General features: G+C 39.2%; 1 protein-coding gene and 1 pseudogene across 1 annotated transcript in view; one reads left to right on the top strand and one right to left on the bottom strand.

Annotated features, from left to right (window-relative positions):
- Nucleotides 1-21,206, bottom strand: part of CDR2 (cerebellar degeneration related protein 2) — a 30,119-nt gene that overhangs the window by 6,131 nt on the left and 2,782 nt on the right. Inside the window, exon 2 of the mRNA XM_086375346.1 lies at nt 11,969-12,081. Within this exon, the coding sequence (XP_086231472.1) occupies nt 11,969-12,081 (113 nt within the window). The remainder of the gene's footprint in view (nt 1-11,968; nt 12,082-21,206) is intronic.
- On the top strand, nt 7,356-7,759 carry LOC147345280 (uncharacterized protein C2orf66 pseudogene; annotated as a pseudogene).

Here is a 21,206-nt window from a genome sequence, read left to right as displayed (position 1 = left end):
ATTCCATGGAAAGAGTAGCCTGGTGGGTTATAGTCCATGAGGTCACAAAGAGTTGGACATGACCGAGGAAGGAAACTATGACAAATCTAGAAAGCATATTAAAAAGCAGAGACATCACTTTGCCAACAAAGATCTGTATAGTCAATCTATGGTTTTTTCCAGTGGTCCTGTTCAGATGTAAGAGTTGGACCATAAAGAAAGCTGAGCGCCAAAGAATTGATGCTTTCAAATTGTGCTGGAAAAGACTCTTGAGAATCCCTTGGACTGCAAGGACATCAAACCAGTCAATCCCAAAGAAAATCAACCCTGAATATTCATTGGAAGGACTGATGCTAAAGCTGAAGCATAGTTTGGCCACCTGATGCGAAGAGCAGACTTATTGGAAAAGACCCTGATGCTGGGAAAGACTGAAGGCAAAAGCAGAAGAGAGCACCAGAGTATGAGATCATTAAGATAGCATCACTGACTCAATAGACACGAACTTGAGCAAACTCCAGGTGACAGAGGAGGACAGAGGAGTCTGGTGTGCTGAGTCCACGGGGTCACAAAGAGTCAGACATGACTTAGCGACTAAACAACAAAGGTTTCAAGTATTCTTTGGGACAATTCACAAAAATCTAAGTCTAATACACAGCGAGTGTGTGTTTAGTCACTAAGTCATGTCTGACTCTTTTGCAACCCACTGCACCGTAGCCCACCAGGCTCCTCTGTCCATGGCATTTCCCAGGCAAGAATACTGGAGTGGGTTGCCATTTCCTTCTCCAGGGGATCTTCCAGACCCAGGGATCGAACCTGCAACTCCTGCATTGCAGGCAGCATAGACCAGACACTATTAATTTACAACAAGAGATATAACTGCCCAGTAACTGGATTATTCACATCCTCCTTAGGATCTGCCCCTAAAGAGCAGGTGGGAGGCCAGTGCCCATGGAAGTCTTGGTGGACAGAGGACCAGAGGAGAGAGATGGCCTGACGGGAGGCAGCAGTAGAGTAGCTAAGAGCACAGGCTGTGGGGTTGGAATTTGGTTTGGAGTCCCACTTTGCCATTTCCAGTTGGATGACTCCTATAAGTAACTCAGTTTTTCTAAGGTGAAATTTCTTCATCACCTGGGGAAGGGTTCAGCATGCCATCTTGCAAATGTAAAACTGCTCAATAAGAGCAGCTATTTCATTCTTATTTACAGTTAAGTTTTCAAACTTTTCATGTGCTAAAATTCATCTAGGGGATTTATAAAAGTATAAGAACCTGGGCCCCTTTCCCCTAAAATTGAGTCCATGAGACTGGGATTGAACCAGGATTCTGCATTTTTAGTAAAAACCCCAGATGATGTTAGTGTAAGTGGTCTGTGGATCACACTTATTAGAAAAATGTTGATCTCAGAAATGGAAAATCCTGGAAGCCTCCCCTCCTCCAAACCAATGTCTCTTTCTCATGGGTCTAGGAGACATAAACATTCACTTGGATCAACAATGAACAACTTGCAATTATTCAATAAAATTAGGCTGTATTTTAACTGCATCACAACACCATTCTTTATCATGTTATACTGTGACATGTTCCTACAGTCATAATTCCTTGAAATCAACTCTTTTCGACCCCATGGACTGTAGCCTGTCAGGCTCCTCTGTCCATGGAATTCTCCAGGCAAGAATACTGGAGTGGGATGCCATGCCCTTCTCCAGGAGGATCTTCCCAACCCAGAGATCGAACTTGGGTCTTCTGCATTGCAGGTGGATTCTTTACTGTCTGAGCCACCAGGAAAGCCCTCATATACTACTTAATTGTGAGTGCTCCTTCCTAAATTTTCAGTCCACACAAATACTCTCTACAGATGGCTTATCTACTGCATTTTTAAAAACTTTAAATGGATAACTTCAAACATACAATAAATGCAGAAAAAATGGTCTAACAAACCGTCATCACATCATCCAATTTCAACAACTGTCAGTACACAGTCTTGTTTCATCTCTTCTATTCCCCCAAGCCCCAGTCAATTTAAAGCAAATCCAAGACAGCTTAAATATACATATTTATATATCTCTAAGTGATAAGACTTCATTTTAACCACAATTCAAATCATACCTTTAAAAACCCCAACAATGCCTTAATATCATCTGTTATGTTTCAGCATTAACATTTGCCTGTCTCTTAATGGTTTTTCTAGTTTCATTTGTAGTCCTTATTTCACACTCAGGGGCTAACTTTATCTTGAAATTGTGGAGTTGTCTCACGCTAAGGCAAGCTCGCTCTTCCTTTTAGGGCCTTTGTCATCCTCCTCTCCCCTCTCCCAGGGCCTCACTTTTCCTGGCTGGCTTCATCTAATCCAGCAGTTCTTGACCTGAGGTCCCTGGGTAGAATTGAGAGGATCCAAGAACTTGGTTGGAAGAAAAGTTATACCTTCATTTTCACTAACTTCTAACTGAAATTTAGCATTTTCTTCAATTAGGAATGGAAGCAACAAACCACCAGTAGTATGAGGAATCCTTAGGAGTTCATCACCTCCAGAAACCACAGTTATCACATGACAGTGGTTGCAGAAATCCTGATTCATTTCATCACTATTTGAAATTACAATTTTTAGATTACCATTTGATTTTGATATTTAATGTATTAATAAACACATGTTAATATATCAGAAATTTATTTTTTCAGTATTTTTATAGTCATTTCAATATAACCAATTCCCTTTGTAATTCTGTGTATTTTATGTATTTTAAGAGGGTCATCAAAGAGTCACTAGAAAGCCAAAGGGATCCATAGCATAAAGATGGCTAAGACTTTAAAAATTATCCTTTAGGCCTCCATGCAAACATAAAGGCTTCAGAAGCCTTTCTAGGCCACCCCATTTAAAGCGGGACCACTCCCAAAGGACGCTATTGTTGGGTTGGCCAAAAAGTTTGTTTGGGTTTTTCCGTAAGATGTTATGGAATAATTTCTCTCAAAACACTTTGCACTTAATAAACAACCAAACTGCTCACTTGTTAACATGTCTTTCTAATCCTCCTTGAAGAAGGGAAGCCTCTTATATATCTAGTCCATTTAGCACAATTCTTGATCCACAATAGGGACTAAAAAAATATTGGTAACTGACAATTTCTAGACCTCTCTTCACAATAGCTTATCACGCCTGGTACCACAACTCAGACTGCTGGAATGTTGAGAGGATCATTCAGAGAGGCTAAGAAGAGCTTTGGCTATAGCCCTTTTGGGAAGAGGCCCTGGTTATTTACTAATTCTTCCCCCCAGTTCTATTTACAGATAATTTCTCTGTGTTTATTCCCCATGGCACAGCTATGCCCCACCAATCTGAAACAGACTTTTTTTTAACAAGTCTCTCTTACATGGGCCCCAAGATATTTAACCTTTCTAAAGATACAATGTTCAAATTAGATTTGTGGCCAGGATAAAGGAAGCAATTCAGTATGTAAATAAGTACAAAGAGGCTGTTTAGAAAACTACAGTAGGTCCCCCTTATTTGATATATAAAAACCTGTGGGTGGTGGGAAAACACAATGAAACCGTTTGGGAAGAACTTGTGATATTTTGGTTTTAGGTGACTTGGCTTTAAGAACAATCTGAAGACTGGCAGGGAGCTTGTTTTCATGTAGTAGGAGTTTAATCTTATTATTATTATTAAATCAAAGCTAATCAGAAAAGCCCTTCACTTCTCCAAGACTCTGTGATAGATTACCTAACAAGGGAGTCTGCCTAAACTGGTCAGCAACTTCTAAGAAAAATGTTGAGCCCTCTCAGCAAGCAGTGATATGAGACCAGAGAATCAGAATCCATGTAGTCAGACATTGCTTTAAGGTTGGCCTCTAAAACATCAAATTAGTATTTAATGAAATTTTTCCAATTCTACAAGGAAATGGGTTATTTCTACCCTTATTTTCTACCCTTCATTTAAAGGCATGGCTATGCTTCCTATGTTTTGGTTTTTTCAATTCAGAATCTTTGATCACAGCCTCAAATGAATCTGCCTGGACTGCAGAGATCCTAAAATCCAAGTGCCAAAAAGAGCTTGAGTACGCAAGTATTTGCCATATTAAACAGGGGAGAGTGATGAGGGGATATTTAAGCAAAACAGTGGCAGAAGGGGAACATGGGGGTAGCAAAATCATAGGCAAAATGTCAACTTAAAGGCAAGAGTATCAAAGTTTAAGTTCCGTGGGTTGTCTCCCAAACGTCTTAGAATATGTACAAAATGTCACCTCAAGGAGTATACGCATTTCAGGAGTATAAGGTTCAGGTTATATGAAAAAGCTATAAGTAGGCTGCCTTTACAATTGAGGCAAACTTTTGAAAAAGGCCAGAAGGATTATATTAACACCTATCTGCAACTGTAGAACCTGACCTGGAATGCTGGAAAAGATAGACACAGCCAAACACTCATAAGGAATGGAATGGAAATTTGGCTTTTATGTAGTGCTGGGATTATCCTTATATTAAAGATTACAGCCCAACTCCTCTGAACTTAGTATCAAAATGACATTCTGTAACACTGAAGAAATGTTTTCCACTACCTTTGAAAAGCCTCTCTTCCCTAATTAAAATATTACATTTCCCTTGGAGGAAATTTAGGAAAAAGTTAAAAAGTATGAAATATGAAAATAAAAACCACTTATAATCTCATTATAAAAAGCTTTGCTTGTTCTACTTTAGATCTACTTTCCAGTAATTGAAAAGGATTTATTTTTTTCAGAATTAAGATTCTTTCATTACTAAAATTCTTGAAACACGGATCAACAGGGCAACAATTCATACTGTCCAAAATATATACACTTACATATATATAAGTGTATATATCATTTCATCACCTCACAACAGCCCTGTGCTATAATGTCGTGCAAGCGTTCTTATCGCCATTACACAGCAGAGCAAACAGGATCTGAGAGGTAATTCATTGGCCTAAAATCTAGCCAAAGAATGCTCAAACTACTGCACAATTGCACTCATCTCACATGCTAGCAAAGTAATGTTCAAACTTCTCTAAGCCAGGCTTCAATAGTATGTGAACCGTGAACTTCCAGATGTTCAAGCTGGATTTAGAAAAGGATATCAAATTGCCAACATCCATTGGAACATCAAAAAAGCAAGAGAGTTTCAGAAAAACATCTACTTCTGCTTTATTGACTATGCCAAAGCCTTTGACTATGTGGATCACAACAAACTGTGGAAAATTCATCAAGAGATGGGAATACCAGACCATCTGACCTACCTCTTGAGAAATCTGTATGCAGGTCAAGAAGCAACAGTTAGACCTGGACATGGAATAACAAAGGAGTCTGACTGGAACCAGAACAGACTGGTTCCAAACCGGGAAAGGAGTATGTCAAGGCTGTATATTGTCACCCTGCTTATTTCACTTATATGCAGAGTACATCATGAGAAACACTGGACTGGATGAAGCACAAGCTGAAATCAAGATTGCTGGGAGAAATATCAATAACCTCAGATATGCAGATGACACCACCCTTATGGCAGAAAGCAAAGAAGAACTAAAGAGCCTCTTGATGCAAGTGAAAAAGGAGAATGAAAAAGTTGGCTTAAAGCTCAGCGTTCAGAAAATAAGATCATGGCATCTGGTCCCATCACTTCATGGCAAATAGATGGGGAAACAGTGGAAACAGTGACAGACTTTATTTTTTTAGCCTCCAAAATCACTGCAGATGGTGACTGCAGCCATGAAATTAAAAGACACTTACTCCTTGGAAGAAAAGTCAGGACGAACTCAGACAGCTTACTAAAAGGTAGAGACATTACTTTATCAACAAAGGTCCGTCTAGTTAAAGCTATGGTTTTTCCATAGTAGTCATGTATGCATATGCAAGTTTGACTATAAAGAAACTTGAGTGCCAAAGAATTGATGCTTGTGAACTGTGGTATTGGAGAAGACTCTTTACAGTCCCTTGGACTGCAAGGAGGTCCAACCAGTCCATCCTAAAGGAGATCAGCCCTGAATATTCATTGGAAGGACTGATGCTGAAGCTGAAACTCCAATACTTTGGCCACCTGATGTGAAGAATTGACTCATTTGAAAAGACCCTGATACTGGGAAAGACTGAAGGCGGGAGGAGAAGGGGACGACAGAGGATGAGATGGTTGGATGGCATCACCGACACGATGGACATGAGTTTGAGCCAGCTTCGGGAGTTAGTGATGGACAGGGAAGTCTGGCGTGCTGCAGTCCATGGCGTCACAAAGAGTCGGACATGACTGAGTGACTGGACTGAACTGAAATGAAAGTCTAGCTATTTGGTATGGAATTGAGGGTTTAGGTCTGAATCTTCTAACACTGAGGTCAGAGCTCCTTCCACTTCCTTTCAAAATCTCCAGAGGTGGAAACATTTAGGAATTATTGGAAGTGCTTTGTAAACTGCTTATCTGTCCTCTGTTAAGATACTGATTTGAACAAGTACTCATTTATCATCTACTATGTTTGAAAGACCATGAATAAACACAGCAACAGCCTTCAAAGTTGCAGTGGAAAATGGTTAGGTAAGGGGGGCGGGGAGAGAAGGAGAATAGAACAAATCAAGAAATAAGTATAATACACAGTAGAATATTGATAAATGTAGTAGGGGAAGCACAAAATGCTAAAATTTTCAAGGAAGACATGAGCTCTTGAAATAAGGGCCCCTAAGGCCAGACTCTTTTGACTCCTGTGGGGATAATGCAGGTTTCCAAGCAGGTTTCCAGCAGTTTACTCAAGGCTGTAGGCTGCTCACACAACTGTCAGAAACTTTAAGAGAATCCAATTGTGTTTGATGGTGTCAGATCTCATTATTCTCCAAAGCTTCTCTCCTTCTCTTCAGCCAAGAAAAAAAAAAACTTGCTCTGGAATCTTGAAAAATTAGTTGCTGAATAAAAGCCACACAGGCTACATAGGCATCTCTGGAGCCAATCATTAGTTTCAAAGGTTATTTTTTTTTTAAAAGACACAATGCCTAACAAAATACTGATCAATATTTATGAGGACTGTTTGAAACCCACGAACAGCTTTTGAGAGCATACTTGTAGTTCTACTGAGAAAATATCCTTTGCCAGTTTCCTAGTTGTCTATTTCCATAATGAGTCACAGTTTTGGGGATTTTATCCTAGTATTTTCACCAGTTCCTCATCATTCTTCATCCACTCTTGAGTAGTTTGTTCCAGGACTATTTTCTGGCTGATTTAAAATTTCTCTGGGTTGGTACAGAGGTTCCTTTTTGGTTTTCAATATATTTTCTAAATTTAAAATATGATCACGTATTACTTTTCAAATCAGGAAAATTTCCAATGAACATTCTAAAAAGTTAGTTTAAAACTTGTACAAGTGGAGGCAGGCAGTGTAGCCAACCAGGGCCAGGCAAAACCAAACTCCTGACTCCTTTAAGCTAATCAGCTGGTTCTGGGGGGACCTCATTAGCAAATGAATGTGGAAAAAAAGAAGACTGCAAAATTCAGCTTCCTTCCACCATGCCCAAAGCATTCCTGCTGCTGGCTGGTGCCCTGGTGCGACCTGGGCTTGTGCAAGGAGTCATGCTGAGAAATGAAGAAAAATGGAAGCCCCTCAACATTCCTAGAAACCGAGATCTGTTTTTTAGAACTCTTCAGGCATATTTTAAACGAAGAGGTCTTGACCTTGGGAGGTTTTCAGATACTTTCTCCATGAACGAGAATCCCAGGCCTCTCTCTTTCCAGTCAGAACTTATTGCTTCTGCATTTGCAGATTATGAACAACAGAAAAACTCCCTCTCCAATTACCTCAAAGGCTGACTGTTTCCTCTGAGTGCAGAAGTCTGGTGGTTTTTAAACTACAGATGAAGCTTCTCATTAGAAAAATTCAGTCTTGATCATGGCTAAGTTTTTGTGTGTGTTTCCCTCTCCACTTTTATCAGTCTGTTATGATTTTATTCTGTATTTCCAGATTTACATGTAAATAGTTTGAGCTTTGGGACATATGTGACTTATGTGCATGGTTTTTTCCCCACTCAATAATCATAGATATCAATACAGCACTGCATATATTTGCAAGGGTTACAAAAACACCATAAAGTCAAAGGAAATTCCTTTCAGCTGTGTTCTATGTTTCTTTTTTATCATCAGTGTTTTTATTTGAAAGGGACATTGATCATTTTTACTTTAGTTAATTATCTGTAACAGGAATTTGGGTTTAAAATGTATCTTTTTCCTACAAAGAATATACATTTCTATTAAGAGACCCCACAGTCTTAATTTCATGTCAAGAGAGAGTAAGTAATGAATATCCACAATTAAGTTGAAATGGAAGACAAAGAAACATGGGATTTTAGGAGTTGCTCAGGCCTCTGGGAGATGTTCTCTGCCATGATGTTCAGAGGTGGCTATATTGTGCTATAGCAGATATCCTGGTTTAGTCTCTTAAGTCGTGTCTGACTTGCAACCCCATGGACTGTAGCCTGCCAGGCTTCTTTGTCCATGCGATTCTCCAAGCAAGAGTACTGGAGTCGGTTGCCATTTCCTTCTCCAGGGGATCTTCCCAACCCAGGGATCAAACCCAGATCTCCTAAATTGCAGGTAGATTCTTTACCAACTGAGCTACAAGGGAAACCCCACAGCAGATATCTTAGGAACCTACAACCATAGGAAGAGAGGGTAGATACAGGCAGATTTCCCTTCTTTCATAACCAGTGCTCTTCCTCCACCAGCCCTCCCCAACTCAGGCTGAATTGGTCTGATTCTCATATTCTTATTTGTAACAGCTACTTTTCTTTATGAAGGGCTGTATCATTTTCTCTGATTTCTGCAAAAACAAAAACCAAAACCATACATCGTGCCAGAAGCAAACATTGTAATCCTAATGACACTAGTCTGTACATTCCAAAGTAGTTTTATGTGGCTTTTTTGGTGGATGATTGAATATGAATAATAAAATATGCAAGAACAGGTAAAAAAAAAAAAAAAAAAAAACTTGTACAAGTGACTCCATTTATGTAAAGTTCAAAGATAGGCTAAACTAATATAAGGGTATTAGAGTGCTGCTTAGTGGGGGTGGTGACTGGAAGAGCTGATAATGTCCTTATTTCTTTTTTTTCTAATTTTTTTATTTTTTAAATTTTTGGCTGTCTTGGGTCTTCATTGCTGCACAGGCTTTTCTCTAGCTGCAGAGAGCAGTAATGCATGGGTTTCTCATTGTGGTGGCTTCTCTTGTTGCAGAGCACAAGAAGCTCCAGGCGAGCGGGCTTCAGCAGTTGTGGCATCTGGGCTCTAGAGCGCAGGCTCAATAGCTGTGGCACAGGGCTTGGCTGCTCCACGGTATGTGGGATCTTCCCGGACCGGCACGCAGATTCTTTACCATTGAGCCACCAAGGAAGCCCACTTTCTCATTTCTCATCTGGGTGTTGGCTGCAAGGGTATGTTTATGAAAATTATCTGACTTAGCATTTGTGTTTTTTTCTGTATGCATATTTTTTCCTAAAGTTTACTTAAAAGAGAAAAAAAGACATCAGGTTTGAATGAAAGGAAGAGTCCTTATAAAGTTTAGGGGGCTCTCCAAGGGTACAATGATAAGAGACACTATACACACTGCATGGGTCATCATGTAGTAGAGAATTAGGTTCTTCAGCTGCCTGGTTACTTTTACGAGTGTTCAGGCCATCCGTGGTATAGACTATTGGACAGAGATCTTGGAAGTCTGTCGTGATCTGCAAGTCTGCCTGGACACAGGTATAAATCGAGCAGGCAGTAAGTCTAGTCTGTAGGAGGCCCCTGGCTGGTAAGTGGGTTGAGACAGAATTGTCATTTCATCTCCATTTCATCCCACTCCTTATTGACTTTCAGGAAGCCATTTATAAAGAGAAAGAAAGAAAAAAGTCAACCATAATGGCAGAGAAGAAATCTTTGTTCTTACTCAAAAAATAGGTTTGGATAAAGAGTAAAATGTTGAACACTACAATACTTGGTCTATGAACCACTGGACCCGTGTGCTCCACTACAGAAACAAGAGATCTATGGAAGTGTTTCTAGAAGTACTCCAGGCTAAACTTACTCAATTAGCTTTATATTAACACATATAGTTCATTGTATATTTATTTAATCATTAAGGTCTGACCTGGATACTTACATTTCTATTATCCTTTTCAATATCTTATAAGAATCAGGGGTTGGGGAGAGGTGACTGCTGGGGCCACAGTACCACATCTGTGTGAAAGCTTGAATACAGACATTTTTTAAGGAAAAAAAAAAATCTTACAGAAGACATTAGTGGAGTGTTATTTATAGATTTGGAGAATCTCAAAGATCTTTGGATTTTTTTCAGAATGTCAATGATCTCTTTTAATTGTTTAATCATCTTCAATAACCACAGAAAACAAAAGTAGAAAGACAGGTAACTTAGATCATAAAGCAATTGTGTTTGTAATCCTTACGGTAACAAATAGGCATCATTCTCTAATTGTACAAATATTTGGACTTTTTAAATCTGTATTTGGCAGATGTGCTAAAATAAGTATTCACTACAGTATTCAGTTATGGTGATTTGTAAGTGCTTACATGGAAAACACCAATACAAGGTATTAAGACTATGTTTCTACCCAAATTCAAATTAATGTACCACACAGTATATGATAATCTTCAGGTATATGCCCTGGGACCACTCTATGAAATCTTCCAATCAGTTGAAAAACAAAGCCCATGAAACAAAACAGGAATGAGTTTCTTGACCATGTATGACACTTGGATATCACAGTTTAAAAATGCCTGGTTTTCCTGCATTGTTAGTTTTCTGCCCAATTCTATGAGTAATAAATTCAACTTTAGGTATGGGAAGTTCTATGCTCTTCTGATATAGAATATACTTAAAATGATAGCTGATGACTTCAATACCATTACAAGGTACACCTTTCTAGAATTATAAAAGCATATTTTGTCACATCATGGGCTAAATTCATAAATCCTGAGACGGGGGAGGGGAATCTACTGTATGCATCTTAATTATGATCACCATGTAAAAGTAAGAATACTGAGATGATAAATTTGTCTTCGTTTTAACGACAGGTTTATTCGTATTCAAAAACGGAAATCTGTCATTTCGGCTGAAGTCAAGGGCTATGTCATTCTACTTTGCATTTCTAGCACCTGCTTCAGTATATAATCAGAGCCTAGTAAGTTCTGACCATGACGAATGGTTTCTGTGTTCTAAGGTCTTCTACATTTTCCTGCACATAGACTTATAAGAGTCCTGGTTCTACTGTATCAATTTGAGGGGAAGGAGTTACAATTTAAGCGCAAGACTTTTTTAAGGTGGGAGGGTAGTTTGGGGCATGCAATGTTCTGATGGACAACTGTTTGGTTAATATCCATAACTCTCATCTTTACAGTCACCTGGCCTACACAGAGCTGGGCTACATTAATGGGACCATTTACAAGATAGCACTTCCATTTTAAAGCCTTAAGCTAGCATCTTTCATATTATGAAATCAGGTACTACAATTTTAAAAATTTTCATCAAATTTAGGATGGTGTTTGGTTAAGGGGAGGGGATGCAGCCAAGCAGGGTTTACAAAGGGAGTCTCAACAGACAATTTTCTTTCTCAGTCTGGTTGGTGGGTATAAGGATACCCACTGTATTTTTCTCTTGTACCTCTTTGCAAATCTTAAATATTACATAGTTCATTTTTAAAAGAAAAAAATAAAAAACTAAATATAGTATTCACAGCTTTACTTTGCTTCACATATTGGTAAATACTGGACCATTTACTTCTAAGTTTACTTCACCAAGGGGGTAGAGAGAAATGTCTTTCATCATAGCAGATTTATGTACTGAGAAAGCTTAAAGACAGTAAAAATCAACCTCTATACACTTTCCATGGTTCTTTATACTAAAAAAGTCCACATTATAAATTAAACATTACTTTTAATTGCAAGTGTTACTTTAGTAGAATACAATTGGTTTAAGAGCAGAGACAGCCAATACCTCAAAAGTAACTCCCCCATTAAGTAAATTACCTCGATTTCCTGTAACTGCTCCTGATTGGTTGTGTACATCTGCTGAAGAGAATCCTCCAACTCTGTGTTTCGATCCAGTAATGTCTTCCCAAGCTCAGCAGCAAGTTGGAGATCTAGCACAACAAGCAAATCTTATTAAGGTAGTGCAAATGATCTCATTTCAACATTTTACATAAACCAGGGCTTCAAATAAGAATGAACTAAAACCCAGCCCAATGTATAAAGTTTAAGTTAGATCCCAGGGGAAGATGGAATGGCACAGAAGGAAACCCAGATTCTACTTAAGTTCAGTGACAATGGGGCCTTTTACCAGGTACGGTACTCTCGATGTACTCTTACAAGACGTCAAGAATAGTGGTGCACTTTATGGAGGTGTATTCATTTGTTCAGGAATGATCATTCAGCATTGTGACACCTAAGATCATAATTAGCTGCCAAAGTACAGGCAAACCTAAAGTCCCATGAGTTTGGCTGCTATGAATACAACTGTCAAAGCAAGTGTGTGACAGACCCTGGCCCTCTCAGTGCACTAAAACTTAAGCCAAAAAAAGGAAAATGACATCAGTGATAAGAACACTACCACAGGTCTCTCTCATTTTTTCTATTTCTTTTCATTCCTTCTTCAAGATGACCAACCTAGATAAGCAAAGCAGCAGAACAGTTTGTGTGGTAACTCAGTCATAGCTCAGACTTTCATTTAACACAGAACCATATTTCCATTTTAAACCTCGCTTTTCAACACTCTTTAGGCATATGTGCATATACGACAGCATTAGTTTTGTTACACACAATCCCAGAAACAAAAATTCACTGATACAAAAAAGGACAATAGTTGTAACATAGGTACCTGAAACACTTTTCTGCATAGTAAGTTGGAGAGGTCCTTTGATAACAGTGGAAAATGCACTGAACTGAGTAGGAAAATCTGGAGTTCAGTTCTGACTGCCATTTACCAAGTGAACGCTTTAAACAGAGTGACTTTAAACATCCCTACATTTAGTATTCTTGTGTAGAGAGATGACTGTCCTGTCAATATGATTGTGAAAATCAAATGAAATAGTACACAAGGAAGTACTTCACAAACTAAGCAGCAGTACACAGGCAAAGTTATTAGTATTCATTGATTCACAAGTCAATGACTGTTGCTGACTGCCATAAGCGCAATTAAAGTGTGAGCTATGACTGAGTTACCACACAAACTATACTGCTGCTTTGTTGCTAGACACCATGCTAAGATTTGGCTAGAATGCTGAATAAACGGATCAAGTTCCTGCTTTCCTGACACTCCCAGATGTACAGGGGAAGTCAGACAGCAAATAAGTAAATAAACTTGAAAACTGTTATAAACACTATTCATCCATACATGTATGCATATATTCAATAATACCAAACATCATTCTGGGGATCTACAAATGAACTCAGCTAACTCCCTGCCCTCATGGAGCTTATACTCTCATGGGAGAACCAGCATGAGAAAATATATACTAGATAGCAAAAAAATGCTTTAAAAAAAAAAAGGAAGGAAGAGTGTGGATATGGGAGGTTGAAATTTAAGAACAGGCAACAAGGGGGATATTAGACTCCAGATGTGAAGGACTGAATAGGTGCCTCACATAGATCTACCGAGGGGACCAGCATTCGAGGCAGAGGCAGAAGAAGAGCAAAGACCCTGGGAGGAAGCATGAGTGGCGATAATAAGGACTGCAGCCGATGAGGCTTGAGCACACTGCGTGTGTCTGTGTGCGTTTTGTGGCTGGGGCAGCAGGAGACAAAGAGGGCTTCCAAGGATGGCCAGCTGTTAAAGCCAAACTACGGAGATCAAGATGCTGGTTTTCACTGAGTAAAATGGAACCACGTGAAGGCTTTTGATCAGCTCCACTCTGGCTTTGGGTTAAGTTGGCCAAAAGGGTTAAGGTGGAGGTAGGGTGACAGGGATACTGCAGTCACTGGGTGAGCGATCGTGGTGGCTTAGACTAGAGTGGCAGAGATGGAGATGAGTAGAGGTGTCAAATACTGGATGTGTTTTGAAAGTAGAGCTAAAAGGATTTGTTAATCAACTGGATGTGCTATGTGACAGAGAAGAAAAAAAACCCTCCAGGTTTTGTGATAAGGCACAAAGGATTTTCTACTTTAGAAAGGAGGTCATGATGGAAGTCTCTCTTAGAAGACATTTTAGCTAAAGCTTGAGGGAGGAAGATCTCAACACATAAATGCCAGGAAGAGGCCCTAAGAAGGGAAAGAAACTGGCACACTGTATGGCCCAACATGGCTCATAGTTTCATGTCTGAAATGCAGTACTTGGGTGCAATCTCAAAAACGACAGAATGATCTCTGTTCATTTCCAAGGCAAGCCATTCAATATCACGGTAATCCAAGTCTATACCCCAACCACTAATGCCAAAGAAGCTGAACAGTTCTATGAAGACCTACAAGACCTTCTAGAATGAACACCCAAAATAGATGTCCTTTTCATCATAGGGGACTGGAATGCAAAAGTAGGAAGTCAAGAGATACCTGGAGTAACAGGCAAGTTTGGTCATGGAGTACAAAATGAAACAGGGGGAAAGGCTAACAGAATTGTGTCAAAAGAACACACTGGACATAGCAAACATTGTCTTAAAGCAACACAAGAGATGACTTTACACATGGACATCACTAGATGGTCAATACCGAAATCAGACTAATTATATTCTTTGCAGCTGAAGATGGAGAAGCTCGATGCAGTCAGGAAAAACAAGACCAAGAGCTGACAGTGGCTCAGATTATGAACAATTATTGCCAAATTGAGACTTAAATTGAAGTAGGCAAAATCACTAGGCCATGCAGGTATGACCTAAATCAAATCCCTTACAGTTATACAATGGAAGTGACAAATAGATTCAAGGGATTAGATCTGACAGACTGAGTGCCTGAAGAACTAAGGATGAAGGTTTGTAACACTACACGGGAGGCAGTGATCAAAACCATCAAGAAAAAGAAACAGATTTTCAGACAACCATTTTGCCTTAGGCCGCCTTACAAATAACTGAGAAAAGAAGAGAAGCAAAAGGCAAAGGAGAAAAGGAAAGATAAACACACCTGAATGGAGAGTTCTAAAGAATAGCAAGGAGAGATAAGAAAGCCTTCCTCTGAGATCAATGCAAAGAAACAGAGGAAAACAACAGAACTGGAACAATAGAGTGGACAAAACGTGGCCCACTGGAGAAGGGACTGGCAAAAACACTTCAGTATTCTTGCCTTGAGAACCCCATTAACAGTATGAAAAGGCAGAAAGATAGGACACTGAAAGATGAACCCCCCAGGTCGGCAGGTGCCCAACATGCTACTGAAGAACAGTGGAGAAATAACTCCAGAAAGAATGAAGAGATGGAACCAAAGCAAAAACAACACCCAATTGTGGATGTGACTGGTGATGGAAGTAAAGTCTGATGCTGTAAAGAGCAATATTGCATAGGAACACGGAATGTTAGGTCTATGAATCAAAATTGGACATGGTCAAACAGGAGATGGCAATTTAGGAATTCGACATTTTAGGAATCAGTGAAATAAAATGGACTGGAATGGGTGAATTTAGCTCAGGTTACCATTATATCTACTACTGTGGGCAAGAATCCCTTACAAGAAATGGAGTAGCCCTCATAGTCAACAGGAGTCTGAAACGCAGTACTTAGATGCAATCTCAAAAATGACAGAATGATCTCTGCTCATTTGCAAGGCAAACCATTCAATATCACAGTAACCCAAGTCCATGCCCTGGCCAGTAATGCTGAAGAAGCTGAAGTTGAACGGTTCTATGAAGACCTATAAGACCTTCTAGCACTAACACCAAAAAAAGATGTCCTTTTCATGATAGGGGACTGGAATGCAAAAGTAGGAAGTCAAGAGATACCTGGAGTAACAGGCAAATTTGGCCTTGGAGTACAGAATGAAGCAGGGCAAAGGCTAATAACAGTTTTGTCAAGAGAATGCACTGGTTATAGCAAACACCCTCTTCCAACAACACATGAGAAGATTCTACCCACCAGATAATCAATACCAAAATCAGATTGATTATATTCTTTGCAGCCAAAGATGGAGAAGCTCTATACAGTCAGCAAAAATAAGACCAGCAGCTGACTGTGGCTCAGACCATGAACTCCTTATTGCCAAATTCAGACTTAAATTGAAAAAAGTAGGGAAAACCACTAGGCCATTCAGGTATGACCTAAATCAAATCCCTTACGATTATACAGTGGAAGTAACAAATAGATTCAAGGGATTAGATCTGATAGACAGAGTGCCTGAAGAACTATGGACTGAGGTTCGTGACATTGTACAGGAGGCAGTGATCAAGGCCATCCCCAAGAAAAAGAAATGCAAAAAGGCAAAATCATGGTCTGAGGAGGCCTTACAAATAGCTGAGAAAAGAGGCAAAAGGCAAAGGAGAAAAGGAAAGATATATCCATTTGAATACAGAGTTCTAAAGAATAGCAAGGAGAGATAAGAAAGCCTTCCTCAATGATCAATGCAAAGAAATATAGGAAAACAATAGAATGGGAAAGACCAGAGATCTCTTCAAGAAAATTAGAGATACCAAGGGAACATTTCATGCAAAGACGGGCTCAATAAAGGACAGAAATGGTGTGGACCTAACAGAAGCAGAAGATATTAAGCAGAGGTGGCCAGAATACACAGAGGACTATACAAAAAAGATCTTCATGATCCAGATAATCACGATGGTGTGATCACTCACCTAGAGCCAGACATCTTGCAGTGCAAAGTCAAATGGATCTTAGGAAGCATCACTATGAACAAAGCTGGTGGAGGTGATGGAATTCCAGTTGAGCTATTTCAACTCCTAAAAGACGATGCTGTGAAAGTGCTGCACTCAATATGCCAGCAAATTTGGAAAACTCAGCAGTGGCCACAGGACTGGAAAAGGTCAGTTTTCATTCCATTCCACAAGAAAGGCAATGGCAAAGAATATTCAAACTACCGCAAAATTGCACTCATCTCACACACTAGCAAAGTAATGCTCAAAATTCTCCAAGCCAGGCTTCAACAGTACGTGAACTGTGAAATTCCAGATGTTCAAGCTGGATTTAGAAAAGGCAGAGGAACCAGGATCATATTGCCAACATCCACTGGATCACTGAAAAAGCAAGAGAGTTCCAGAAAAACACCTACTTTTGCTTTATTGACTATGCCAAAGCCTTTGACTGTGTGGATCACAAAAAACTGGAAAATTCTTCAGGAGACGGGAATACCAGACCACCTGATCTGCCTCTTGAGACACCTGTATGCAGATCAAGAAGCAACAGTAGACTAGTTCCAAATCGGGAAAGGAGTACGTCCAGGCTGTATATTGTCACCCTGCTTATTTAACGTATATGCAGAGTACACCATGAGAAATGCTGGACTGGATGAAGCACAAAGCTGGAATCAAGATTGCCAGGAGAAATATCAATAACCTCAGATATGCAGACACCACCCTTATGACAGAAAGCGAGGAAGAACTAAAGAGCATCTTGATGAAAGTGAAAAAGGAGAGTGAAAAAGTTGACTTAAAGCTCAACATTCAGAAAACTAAGATCAAGGCATCCGGTCCCATCACGGCATGGCAAATAGATTGGGAAACAGTGAGAGACTATTTTTTTAGGTTCGAAATCACTGCAGATGGTGACTGCAGCCATGAAATTAAGACGTTTACTCCTTGGAAAAAAAGTTATGACCAACCCAGACAGCTTACTAAAAAGCAGAGACATTACTTTGCCAACAAAGGTCCGTCTAGTCAAGGCTATGGTTTTTCCAGTAGTCATGTATGCATGTGAAAGTTGGACTATAAAGAAAGCTGAGCACCGAAGAATTGATGGTTTTGAACTACGGTGTTAGGGAAGACTCTTGAGAGTCCCTTGGTCTGCAAGGATATCCAACCAGTCCATTCTAAAGGAAATTAGTCCTGAATACTCAATAGAATGACTGATGCTGAAGCTGAAACTCCAATACTTTGGCCATGTGATGCAAAGAACTGACTCATTTGAAAAGACCCTAATGCTGGGAAAGACTGAAGGTGCAAGGAGAAGGGAATGACAGAGGATGAGATGGTTGGATGGCATCACTGACTTGATGGACATGAATTTGAGCAAGCTCGGGAGTTGGTGATGGACAGGGAAGCCTGGCGTGCTGCTGTCCATGGGGTCACAAAGAGTTGGACATGACTGAGTGACTGAACAACAGCAGCCCAACATAAAGCCAGTGTGACAGAAGCTCACTGGGGAGAGTGGTACGGGAGCTGGAGGAGTAGGTACGGTTCAGACTACAGAAATCGGCCATGGTAAGGAAAGTTTAGGTTTTATTCTAAGGATGTTGGAAAGTCATTTCACCCGTGTTGAAAAATATACTTATTACACTTATTATCAAAAGAGGGAACCTCACCACATATGATTTTAAAACAATTTTTAGAGGTTGACAAACAAGGTTTAACATTTAATTCATTAAACCAATATTAGAGCTTAACCTAGAATAAGTGGTAACTGGAAAGCAACTTTTGTTACCTGGTAGCGGCCATTTGAGGGCATAATTAACATTGTGGTTGGTTAGTTTTCCCTCAGAAGGAAAAAAACAAGGCAGCAAAACCCACGAAACACCACTCCAGCTCATTTTAAAACATTTTACACCCATTTAAAATAAAACAGTATACTGTTGGTAGATCAGTGTCAAAATACATTCTCTTGTGATTTAAATATTAACAATGTCTATTAATGTACTTAAGACTTCATATACCAAGTCTATGAAATAATATCTTGTACTCACAAGACATCAAACCCTTTACAAACTGTTCAAACATTTGAAATTAATTTTTTGTATCTTTTCAAGGTAGTTAACCCAGATTTTCAAATGAGAAGCAGAAAGATGCTAAGAAGTGATCTAACCAATTCCACGTGGTGAGTCATAATAAGCAAATGAAAAACCACTGTCAACAGATTCTAACTTTCACCCTCATCACGATTCTCCATTATCCACATCCACACACTTTTAATTTTGTTGACAGGGATGTCCACATCTTTGTCTAAGGTACAGAGTACCTCAGTCTGCTTGTTTTCCTAGATGACAATGAGAAACTAGAGTTGAGCTCTTTGGCTTTTACTGCCTGTGCTGCCAGGGAAAGCATATACAACCCCAGGCAAGTTGCTATCTTGTTTTCAGTAAATGAAAAAGGAACAACGTACAGCTGAGATTTCCAGAAATAATTATTTTACACTCATAGCGTGTGTAATGTGTATACACAGCCCCATAAAGGAACCACTATGCTGAATTATTAAGGACAAAGCAAACATTACCTAGACATTACTTAAGTCTCTCCTGGCCTGCTATAAAGTGGTGAGTAACTCCTCACTGGGAAAGACCAGAGACTTACCAAAGATATTCTTATCCAGCAACCAAAAGCTGAGCCAAAACCTCTTTCAGAAGCAAGACTAATTTGAGACCATCTACAGCTATTTCTTTCAGTTAGGAAACTACCCATGTTACTTAATGTCAGCCGGGAGCACCTTTCCTGTTCCCGCTGCCGCAGAAGAGACGCCAAGTATAGCACTCTTGCAGTAAACATCCAACAGAGAAGAATTTGAGACTTGTCCTTATCGCAATCCTTATTTTGAGTTAAACAAAACCCAAGCCTGGCTCAGTAACCTGAAGTCTCAGTCTTCTAAATATTTCATTGGATGTGTAGGATAGAATTCTGGCGAAACAAGTCTCAACTACAAGAAAGCATCTGTGAAGTCACACTGTATAATAGGATATTACTTCATCTGTTAGTTTAAAGACAAAAGTCTTTCTTGGTCTTTAAAAAAAAAAAAAAAAGAAGTTTATTTCCTGTTGTGTAGCATCTGGCTTCCATTACCAAAAGGAGCCAAAAGCTGGCAGTAAGCCCAAGAAGGTTTTCTAAATAATTTGTGGAGGGAATGAGAGAATATTCAATGTCCTTTATTCTTACTTAACACACAAAAGAAAAGGAAACAATATAGTTTTGAAGCCTTATACACCTGTTCATCTCACTTTACAAAAAGGATTTTCATTAAGAGGTTGTCTTTTCTAAATCCTATTGAACTGGCGTAGGCAAACACTAAAAATACCACAGATTTCCTGCAGGCTTGAGAACTGCAACTTTCAATAACTTCATGTTTAATATTCTTCCACTAATCAGTCTTTGCAAGTGACAATAATCTATTTTAACAATATAAACTATTAGCTTTAAACAGATAGTCTACTCAGCCCTATGCCCTAGGTAAAAAATTAACTCTAGTAGTCAGGTGATTTTTAAAAAAGATCTTCCTTCCAGAATTCCGAAATCTTTAAATTTCACTGCTATTACATTTTTCTTTAGTTTTTTTTCTTTAAAGAGGATGACATATTCCCATGTTAGCTGTAGTCTCTAGCATTCATTCAATAACGTTAAGGCTGAAAGTTTTTCCTATTACAAAACCAAATGCGTCATCTGGTGATGCTTCTGTGTAACTCCTGTTGCCGATGTTACTATAATTGGGAAAGCAAAAAATCTGAATATAAACATCAAGAAAAATGACAGTGTCAGTTTTAATGACCCTCCAAACAGTGATTCAGCAAATTCGTTGCTCATGTGGAAAACGTACTCATCTTAAAAAGTAGAAGTCTCAATTTAAACTAAGATTTCATTTGCTGATCTTTACAGTAGAAACCCAAATCCTTATTCTAAGCTTGCACAGCTCGCCAAATGACAATTACAACAGCAGATGGTCTAAAAGAAAACCCAGTCTCTGAAGTCTTTCCACCTTGTTCTCAGGGGCACATTTCAAAGCAATCACCATCATTACCTACAGAGAAGGCTCCTGCTGTCCCAGAAAGGATCTTACTCACAGAGATCACAGTCAGTATTCTTACTTTGTCAACTCAGCCCTCTGACAAAAGACACTCTCTTCAAAGTGTTTTATAAAAGCAATGGGTTTTCTTCTTCTGCCTGCACAGTTTCACATGTTTCTAACAAGGTATGAATGGTAGACCACTGCCTTCTGAGGTTAGAAACTTTCAACAATTTTAATTTTTACAAAGAATGCCCCAAGCAAACTTTGGTAAAGAGATTCAATATACTTAAGTAATGCTTCTATTGTTAAAGAAAAAAAAAATTGTAGTTCTATGACTGAGCACAGGATCTTAGAAAACTGTTTTAGCAACTCTGTTCAAATAAGGCTCTCAGTAAAATTAATAATGAGGATGTTAAAAAATG

This window comes from Bos grunniens, chromosome 25 (assembly GCF_055505025.1).
Source record: "Bos grunniens cultivar Pamir isolate PY7600 chromosome 25, Bosgru_T2T1.0, whole genome shotgun sequence".
In the NCBI taxonomy this organism is placed as follows: Eukaryota; Metazoa; Chordata; class Mammalia; order Artiodactyla; family Bovidae; genus Bos; species Bos grunniens.
The sequence above is the reverse complement of the archived record's forward strand: the minus strand, read 5'-3'. Positions and strand labels throughout refer to the sequence as shown.